General features: G+C 34.6%; 1 protein-coding gene across 1 annotated transcript; it reads left to right on the forward strand.

Annotated features, from left to right (window-relative positions):
• Positions 1-5,625: 5,625 nt before the first annotated feature.
• Positions 5,626-8,084, forward strand: LOC140746859 (uncharacterized). Its single transcript, XM_073078957.1, has 4 exons — positions 5,626-5,778; positions 5,937-6,145; positions 6,726-6,906; positions 7,251-8,084. Exons 1-4 carry the CDS (start codon positions 5,655-5,657, stop codon positions 7,436-7,438), a joined length of 702 nt encoding a protein of 233 aa, XP_072935058.1. The 5' UTR covers positions 5,626-5,654; the 3' UTR covers positions 7,439-8,084.
• Positions 8,085-10,833: the final 2,749 nt, after the last annotated feature.

Here is a 10,833-nt window from a genome sequence, read left to right on the forward strand (position 1 = left end):
ACGCTCCTCTCACATCCCCTGGTGATTAAAGCGATATGCGACGACACAGACCGCTGTCCTTCCCGGGGTCGCTTGCTGGACGGTTTGAGCTCCCTCTCTTGCCGCTCGCAACCCCGGAAGCCACTTTTAGTCGCCTCGACGCATACCATACCTAATGTTCATTAGGAACCTGGGTACTTAATAATGTTATTGATCACCTTCCGAATACCACACCATAGGTGCTATTTAAAGAAGTTTAGCTGGATGATTCTCCGTCATTTATATGCAAAACTAGTACATACATACAAAGTACTACGACATTTTTGTGGTACCTTTCTGAAGTAATATATAGTTGTTATGAATTGCAGTAGCAAAGAAGACTTACTTATGAGCAGTTCCATAGGCCTCATAATATTATGTGATGACTGTATTTCGTATAACTTTACATACGTTCCTATAATTTACATACCTACATCAGCATGAATTTCATTCAAAAATGGTTCACCTAGGTAAAATTTAATCAACACCAGATGTTGGAGGAATCCTGCAATGTAGTCATTGGCGGAAGGCTGTTGAGATATGGCGCACGCTAATCTCAAACAGATACCCGACGTGCATAAACTGAACATTTCTGTGTACAACGCTAAGGAATTCCCGAAGAAACCTTATTCAACCAGGTGTATTCAATGAACTTTGTAACGGAATCCCTAAAAAATTAATAAAATGCACTCGATGAATCCACTCGTTAAAAACATATTTGAATTGCTTTTCTGACTATTATTTCTTAACAATGTTTAGCACAACTGCACAACACAAAAACAGAAAGTGTGACATAGATAATAATTATATGACAATCTATAATTTGGATCAAACATTCATTAAATTTGCAACGTTATAATAGTTTACTTAGTTAGTTAACTTACGTCTTAAATTACTAAAATATTTGCGATTCTCGGACTATATTTGAAAGATTTTGATTTTTCAAATTACTTCGATACGACTTCTATGTCGGGAATTTCTAGTTCAACTTACGATTTAAATTGGTTACGGTTAAAATAAGCATCAACTGAAATAAGGATTCGCAACTTTTTACTTCAAGGTTAGCAGATCGGCTGTAGAGATAGTGCCATATTATGGATCACGGCAACCTTAAGCAGATATCCGGAATGCATTAACTGCAGCTATGCAATAAAGCATTTATACAGCTATAAGCATTTTCCTAAATTACACAGAAAAGTGGTAATAGGTAATCTAAATAAGGCTAGCCCGTCGGCTACCATCTCACAAATGCAACTACTAGCAGCAATTACGTAGAGAGTAACGCGACGTTCAAATTGCTGTCAAGCTTCTCGGTGACTATTCAGTAACTTACATATTTATATTTTAAGCACATAACTATATAAACAACGCGCAAAGTGGAGTATTACGTAGCAAAGAGCTTTTAACTTTTAACATTTTTTTTGACTTTGGCCTCTCATTTTCAAAGTAAGAAAAAATAAATTTAAGAGAACTCCTTAAAAAATTCATACGGTCCAGTCAACCGGTTTTGCTTTAGAGTATTTTATTCTAAGTAGATAGAAAATACTAGATATAAAGTAATCAAACAGTAGTTGTTTTAAGTCGATGATAATGATGTTAAACACGAAGCATAGTGAACCCAGCTAACATTGATCTTGAAATGACAAACATTCCAGCTCAGTTGCATTTTAGGTTATCACGATATCACAAGCTTAGTGAGCAACAGTAATAAGTTGTCGTCAAGCCGTTGTCCAGCGGTGGGCGGCGGCCGTGTTGAGATAGCATATCTCCCGACACCCGCAGCGCATAAACTGCACGGTTATGTACACTGTGCAATGAATTCTTTGAATTCTACACGTTCTTAGGTTTAGAACAGTGATTCTCAAATAGTGGACCCGAATCCGCGAGGTTTTAATTGAATTACTTCCCGTACCTATTCGTCAACAATGTATTTTTATGTACCAGTTAAAAATACTGTCAAATAGTTCGTGGTTTATGCCAAGACAAAAATGTAAAATAGTCAATTATGATGAAAACGTTTAGAACCCTTGTTTTAGTTTGTACTCTATTGTAAAGTTTAGCACTAACTGGATTTACAAGCCAATAAAAGGTTAATTTGACTTCAAACCCACTATAATATCATTTTCTGACCTAAAACACAGATTATACATTCTAAAATAGGGATAAAAGTGCTTCCATCTAACGCGGAGTACCTACCTGCTCTGGTAGTACTAGGTTGAGTACTTTCAACAGAATTTTATATTAAAGAGTTTGAATTAATAGATATGCTAGAAAGCGAATAATGGTCAAACATCATGATCATCAACCCATTACTGTCTCACTGCTGGGCAAGGGTCTCCTCTCATAATGAGAAGGATTAGGCCATAGTCCACCGCGCTGGCCAAGTGCGTATTGGTAGACTTCACATACCTTTGATTTTTATTTTTTTTATAAATCTCTCAGGTATGCAGATTTCCTCACGATGTTTTCCTTCGCCGTTTCGGAAGTGAGAAATTAATTATTTCTAACAAGCACATAACTTTGAAAAATCACAGGTGCGCGCCTAGGATTAGATCCTCGGACCCCTCGATGGAGAGGACGAGTTTCTTAACCATTAGGCTATCACTGCCTTGGTTAACGGTGAAACACTGCTATGTAATTGATGATTTATCATACTGTAAATTTAAATCGGCATAAAATGCAACAATTATTCTTTTAGATTTATTAGAATGTCTATTTATTCCCATTAAATTTAATTTAAGTACCGAACCTTTATCTTCAGAAAACAATTCACAAAACAAAATACTATACAAATAAATTAACTTGAAATAAAGTCATTGATTAAAAGGAACAAAACGTTGAAACAATAGCGACAGGTGGTCAAGCATGTATACCTCCAATTGTATATGCAGAGGAAAGTCTATACGAAGCGCGTGCACTAAAACCACAACCCCACACTCTGCCCAACTGAATCGAAACAAAATACTCCTTCGTCCTATTTAACGAATATTTAAATCCGCACGGACTAAAAGGAACTAAGTCCATTCACAGAAACGAACTCTGTGGTTCAATGTGATTTCCAAGATTAAATTTAAATTTGAAATGGTACATGCCTAATAGCTTGGTACTAAAAAACAAACCAATTCCTACTTATTAATAACATAATGAAAAATGTTATAAAATTATGTATAAGTAGGAATAACTCTAGTTGTAACACTTGAAAGTTTTATTAATAAGGAATAATTAATACGTGTTAACGATAGAGTTCTTCGAGATTTGACTCCGGACGCATTTCCCCCACTCTTATCCTCATCAACAGCTCCATATAACAAAAAAAAAACAATTTCTAACAGGCAGAAATATAGGCGTCATGTTTTGTAGCGTCGAATACCCAGGTATCAAGTATCAAACGATAATATTGTTTCCAACGTATGAAACAATAGTCTATTACGAATCAAATAATGTCGTTAAGGTCTGCAATAAATAAAAGTATATTTAGGGCTGATAAATTAACAATTATTTTCACTGTATCAGTTAGCAATACATATTAACAGAGGTTATCCAATTTGCATGTAAGTAATATATTTAAATTAAATAACAAGACGATTGCGGAATCCTAAAGACTGACTCACCGTGCCAAGAAAAAGAATACGAACAAAGGAAACGCATTCGTCGTTAACCGCACAGGACGACGTTTAAAAAAACGTAAGTAGTCCATCTGTAGGTAACACAAGACGCGTGCCACAAACAAAATAAAATGTCCCAACGCAACGAATATCACATTTTATGACAGCTACAACTGAAAACTTGAAATCGCACGACCTACGTACCTACCTGCCCACATTAATTCCTTTTGTTTGTGGTCACGGTAATATACATTACACTAAAGAGACGGTACCCACTTTGAATAACGGTAAGTAGGTGGAACATAAGCGTAGAAATTTTCGCCAATTGTACGCAGATGGCTATGTATTAAAATAGTGAATGTAGGTTGGTTAGGTTAAGTTCATTAAATACCTATCTATCTATCTATCTTTGCATCTATTTTTTTTTTGTTTTCAAATTATTAGGTGGCAAAGAAGCGTGCAATCCATCTGATGGTAAATGATCATTGTCGTCCATAGACTAATGTAATCACCTCCGATAGTACCTATTACCTACAGCTGTATCAAAAATCGGCCACAGATTGATTGCTGCCCCTGAGAACTAAGGTAGAACACGTCATGTACTTACCGTGTGTGTCGTATAAGTGTATCTCCGCACCACACCCTTCAATCCTATCATTAGGCACAAATAATTCATATATGATTGTGAATATCGTTATTACAAACTATAATACCTATTTGTGTTAAATAATTCATATATCATTTTGAATATCGTTATTACAAACTATAATATCTGTGTCCTAAGAACTCATACCTTCTAAGTAGCATAAAAAGAAGATTTTTGAAGGAAAACAGTACAATATAGTGTAGGTATATTCCATTCAATGCGATATTTTTTTTATTTAAAAAATGTCACGTGGTATTGATTTTCCTTAATCACGTTACACGGCGGCGCGGCCCGTCAATTGCGAAAGGACAAGAGGACGGGATGTGGACGATTATTCTGTTTACGGAGCAGTCATCGTCAACTCCAACGCACTTGCGATAGCCATACGAATGCTTGGAGTGGACATCTGGATTTTCTGGACAACCGATTATAAATATAGTTGCCTTCGGACCACTCAACGCCAGAAAAAATGCTAACGCCATACCGCTTTACAGGAGTAATAGTTCCTTGCAACTCCAAATTTCCTTGCAAATTTGAAAACCCCCCAGAAATTGACACGCTTAGAAAAAAAGGACTCCTGATATCCTTTTTAAAAAAATCTGAATAGAATACCGGATGAATGAAGAATCTAATAAATGCATTTAATTGTGATGTAAATAATGATTTAATACTTGATTTTAAGATCAAGAAATTGTTGAAAATAATGTGTATGTTATGAAAAACTATAAGAATATAGTTAAATAAAAACACTATTTAGTAGTACAAAAGCGTCGCTAGATATTTAACATGCAACATTCTTAATACGTTAAGTACTAGGTTTGCTTGCGTGTTTGTCTGCATGACTTTTAGGCATTGACTGCAAATTAAGAACAAAATTATTTCCTTTCTAGTTAGAATATCGTATGTAAGTAATATCGTTCTTATATTTCTGACATATTTACCATACGTTATCAGTGTAAGAACCATATACATAGCTTCTAAGTTCGATTACAGTTATTCTAAGTTCGATTATGAAAAAAATGTTTACCTAATTGTCATGTATTGTATTATAAGCTTTTTAACATAAAAAATATTCATTAAAACTAGTCGTAACCATTAAAACAAACGTAATACAACAATACAGTATTAATAATACAGCATATTAACAGATCGTTTTATGTTAATTGACGCAAGAAAAAACACACATTTAAAAGATCTCTTACTTATCACTGCATTTAAATAATTGAGTTGACTTTTAACTACGGCTCTGCGTCATATAGCCATCGAACGAATCCCCTACCGGAATGGAGATTTTAGTTCCCGATTAATACAAAGTTATCCCCTTATCAGTGCATTTAAGTGCCGCCTCTAACCATTGGGATTGCTGCTCATAATGCGAGTTGTTAATGCTTTTATCCATTGACATGGCTAATCAAGTCATTCTGTTCATTACACAGTTACACAGTTCTCGCCGTAGCTTGCCCACTGCCGGTCCCAACATGACTCTTATTCTACAAACGTTTATATTTGGTAAAGCTTAAGTATAATTGTTTTGACCTATGAATTGTGTATCAGACGTACCGTCTTGTTGTATGGTAGAGTCACTTACCGGCTAAATACTTAATTTGTCATTTAAATTTGACTTCACGTGTTTCTAAATTCTAACTGAATAATGTTATTTGTTTTAGCTTTAATCCTGTTGGACTTCGCTGGCAATGCAGCATGTGCGAAGACTACCAAGGACCCGAGCCAGCCCAGCTGCCAGGAGTTCTCTAAGGGAGTCACGCTCAACGACAGTCAAGCTATTGGCATCTGGCATCTGCTGCACTTCAGGAATGAACAAACAGACGGAACAGGAGATACGCACTGTGTGGAATTCAAGCTAGTTAATGATGCGGTTCGTATAGATTCCACATATAAATTATTTCGTTTAATGTTAGAAAAAAAATATCGCTAAATGGTGTTTGAGGTAGGTAAAGCATAAATATTATAGGAAAGATCTCTCAACTTTTTGATTTAAAAATAATTTTCTGTATATCCCTAAAGAAATATTATATTTTATATTAAAAAAGTAACAGACTAGCATGTAGTTCATGTATGGTCATAGTAATTTACCATACATAGGATTCATAGGAGTCATGTCAGAGGTCAGCCATACATGCGGTGATAACTCAGAGGACTGAGTTGGAACGCCTTGTAGCATATCTGTCATCGGTAATACCGTGCTACTGCTTCAAACCAGAACAATGCAGTATTTAATTTACCTACCATATTAAGATAGGTATATTATGAAATATTCTATGGGAATAAAATATTTTTACATCCGCCTCAGTAAGAATTATGTACAATATCCGTTTCAATGAAAATTACCGTGACTAAACAAGTTAATCATATCGTAATTACAATCATAGTAGATAATTCGTATAATTGTAAAATAAATATTACGTGCGGTAATACATTGATTATATTGATTGTAGGAACGAAAAGAGTTAGAAGAACGCATCGGGAAATTCGTGGAAAATCTGAAATGGGAAACCCTGACACTTAAAATGCAAATTCCATGCGCCAGCTCCCAATCAAATAAGACTCGGGACTACTACCTGGAATGGCTGGAAGGAAATGGCTCTTACAGAACCCTACAAATGCCGCCACCGACGGGTATGTTGCCTATATATCTAAAGTCATCATTTAAATACCGCTTCTTTGTTAGTATTTAAATATTACAAAATATTTTCACTTAAAATAAAGATGTGTCTTATAGATGAAGTCAATGTATAAATGAAATAGCTTTGTTACACTTAAAATACTTTGCTCGTAAAATGAGACAAACTCACGATTTATGTAATTTTTTTAATTTTGAATTAACTGCAAGTAAAAGCAGTCCATTTGTTTCTTTATAATGTAGCAATTGGTATTCATAGCCTAGCATAGCCTAACATAGCTATTCATAAGAATTTACATCCACCAGAAATTAACCACTACATTTGGTTTATTAATAACAGCCAAATTAGACCTGACGGGGTTCCACCGCTACCCGATGCGCTTGAAGATCATCGAAGGGCAATACCTGGCGATGATGGACTGTCACGAGAAGTTCGTGTTCCTGCTGGGCAAGCAGCCGCCAGCGGGGAAGGAAATCGATCAACGCGTGAAGAAGATGATCGACTTATACTGGCCTGAAGAACACTAGTTAATTGTATCGCATTATAGGAAATAGACAAATATCACTTCACACAAGTTTATTTAAGAACGGTCCTAGGTAAAAAGCTTAAAATATAAAATTGTTCGGTTTAAAAATTTTAGGTAGGTATTATCTCATTTTTCTTCTTAATTTGTCGTAACTCTATTCCAACTTAAAATAATGAGAGAAATCAAAATTAATTCCGTAACTTTCAACATTATTCCTGTCCTACAGTAGCTGTATCACATAAAATCATTATTATGTCTTGAAATTACAATTATAAGTATAAAAATATATTCGTATCCCTACAATCCAGGGAAGGCATGATTCACAACCAATGTCGATTGATAAAAATATAACAAGCATCCATATTTTTTCTGTATGAGGTGATTAGTTCTTGCCAAATATAAATCACTTACGTTGATTCAAAAAAACCTTTCTGATATGTAGCATAAAATAAATTATTGAATAATATTAAATATCTTCCACAAAAATCTAAATAGGTAGGTAAGTACCCATATATTTACTATTTTATATTCATATAGCCATGTTTCATTTTCTATATTTCAAAACTTTTGTACTGCATTAATTATTATTTAGAGTAATAAGTGTATACTACCAATAGTAGAAGTTGTAATAAAATAATATTAACATCTGTTATGTTTTACTAAATAAAGTACCTTTTGTGCCTTTTAAATTGTTCCGTATTATTTATAGGTAAACGATGGTTTATATTTTTCATATGGGGTCGTTCAAGTATTACGTAAGCTCCTTTAGGGGGGCGGGGGGTCTTTGCTTTGCTTATTTTGGATGACATGGGGGTAGGGGAATCTAGATGATGATTACGTCATCGCTAGTTTGTTACTTATTTACACGAATGGCAACCCTCACATTGTCTTTACTTGAAAGCGAAACGCATTTTCGGGGATTCCTGCAAATCATGCATACGTTTAGGAATTTTTAAAATTATAATTATAACATTATAATTATAATATAAAAGAAACAATACATTAATTGAAAAATGTTTACGTAAGTATGAGGGAGGGGGTAAGAGCTTTTCTTACTTTTACTGACAAGGGGGATGGGGGGGGTCAATAATTGTAATAAATCTGCTTACGTAATACTTGAACGGCCCCTATGTGAGCTGGATTAAATTAAACGCAAAATTATATTTAAATAATTAACAAATCACACTAAAACTTCTACTAAGATGGTCTGTGTCGTGTATTGTGTTAATAATATTTTTCCAACTTAAATCCATAAATATTATCTGCACCACTAAACGTAAAAAGCAGTACATTATACAGGTGTCTGTGATTAAACATTGCATAAAGTCAAATAATGTAAGTGGACGATTAAAATGTAATTTTGTGTTAGTGGCAGTCGGGGAGGGTGAGCCCGGTGTAACTACACGGGGACAACGGGGCAAATAACGAATTGCATTTAATGTTACATGTTGTAATTGTAAAACTTTTTGTGGAAATATATGTATAAACCTTGACATAGCAGTCTACCCTTGCTATACACTAGTTTCTGTAGCTTAGATCCATGGTTGTAGCAAGAAAAACTTAGATATAGTACATGTAAGATATTCCAGCTTTGTCCTCAAGCTACGTAGGTAATGTCGTTGTAAGAACGCATCTGTAATCGATTTTGGACAGGATTGCCGTTCTGATTAGAGTTGGTTACAGATATACTTGGGAAATAGTGCTTGACTCAGTTAAATCTTTATTGATCAGTCATTAAAGGTCATGTAAGTACTTCCGGACTATTAAAAACTTGTTACTTTGCTAGAAAAGCGTAGTACGGAAAGATATAAAGTTGATTTTTTTATACAATCATAATTATTTAGGACATTTGAACTACAAATCTACTAACGTAGATAAAAACAAATACCAAATAATCGTTGAAACTCACAAAACCATTACTTACTTTCCACTCCATCAGTACAAAACGCAACCCCACAAATACAGTAAGCACCACTCAAATTAAGTGTGGCTCGATCAACAGTCATTTTCGGTTACAATTAACCACACATTTGAGTGAAAAGTCAACCACCCACTCCAATTGATTTATTGTGCCCCACGAGTTCCGCCATTCTATGTAGACTTTTATTACATTGTCCACGAAACTAAGCATCACTAGAAGTGTTATACAATATGTAAATATACTAAAAAAAACGATTTAAATGAAGTTAATTTAGTCACGAGAAAGAATACGTATATTTACTTTGCAGCAGCTTTGCAGGGTATTTATTACCTAAACACGTTTTTTATTATTTGTTCAAGTTATAATATTATCATTTACATGTTACTATTCAACAAATTTTTCAGATGTCATTTAAAATGAGAAAGGTTTAGAATTGAACCATAGTTGATCGTGCTGGTCGAGTCCGAATTGGTAGACGTTACACAATTTTAAGAATATTGTAAATAACTCTCTGGCAGTCATAATTTCTTACCCGTACGCATGATAAACCGAATGCCTACAATAAAAATCAATAAATCTATTTCACCTAAAATTCTGTAATACTAAACTTAGTTAATACCCATTAGGAAAATTATTACATCAAGCTCTCCATGAACTGTTAAGCTTTTGTTACTTCCAGTAACGGTAAGTGCATGTAGGTTGGCGTGTGCCTCGGAGGGTGCAACGCTGTTCATTTGTCTAAACGCAGTAGCGTTTTGAAGGGCACTTTAGTGAGGGCTGGGAAAGTGTTGCACTTTACAAAAAGTTAAAACGCTTCACCAGTACTCAAGTACTCGTCGGTTATTTCGTTAACCGCTGCGCTTTTTGTCTAAAGCCCGCAATTACTGATTTCACATCTCATAAGTACATAATAGGCAAATCACAAGTATATTATCGACTGTCCATTACTATGTAGGCGACATGTTCTCCTTCCAACATAAATTTCGAGTTTCTGTCAGGCTTATTAAATACAAATGTAGATAAAATCAAGAAACACAATGTAATCACTTTGTAACTTCTTAAATTACAGTTTCAGACTGTTATTAAGTCCAGAATTCCTCACAATTATAGGTACGTCACGGCCGACTCATTATTAAAAGTTCAAATTGTAATAACCGCTAAAATAAAGCCGATACGAATCAGTGGACGATGGAACATGAAAGTGAACGTAATTTTCGACAGTTTGCCGTCTATATCGATGAAAAACTTTTTCAATTAGGTTTCGTCCGAATTGGTGACCAAATAACAAAGAAATAGAAATTATAAACACCAACCTAGTAACGATAGAGGTATGACTTGGTTGGTAGTTTATACAGCAAATGAGAAATTAATGCAATTTTAAACATCTTTGTACATGGTATAGAGAAAAACATACAAACGTACTTTATGTGTAGTTATACCTACTTGTTGTCAACCCCATACTCTACAATTGCTAG

Source organism: Epargyreus clarus, unplaced genomic scaffold (assembly GCF_041222505.1).
Source record: "Epargyreus clarus isolate Ecla_fem2 unplaced genomic scaffold, WU_Ecla_fem_2.2 ptg000014l, whole genome shotgun sequence".
In the NCBI taxonomy this organism is placed as follows: Eukaryota; Metazoa; Arthropoda; class Insecta; order Lepidoptera; family Hesperiidae; genus Epargyreus; species Epargyreus clarus.

Coding starts and splice junctions, on each gene's coding strand:
- LOC140746859 (XM_073078957.1), top strand. CDS start 5,655: ATGCTTTTATCCATTGACATGGCTAATCAAGTCATTCTGTTCATTACA. Junction 5,779..5,936: donor TCTACAAACGTTTATATTTG/GTAAAGCTTAAG, acceptor TATTTGTTTTAG/CTTTAATCCTGTTGGACTTC. Junction 6,146..6,725: donor TCAAGCTAGTTAATGATGCG/GTTCGTATAGAT, acceptor TATTGATTGTAG/GAACGAAAAGAGTTAGAAGA.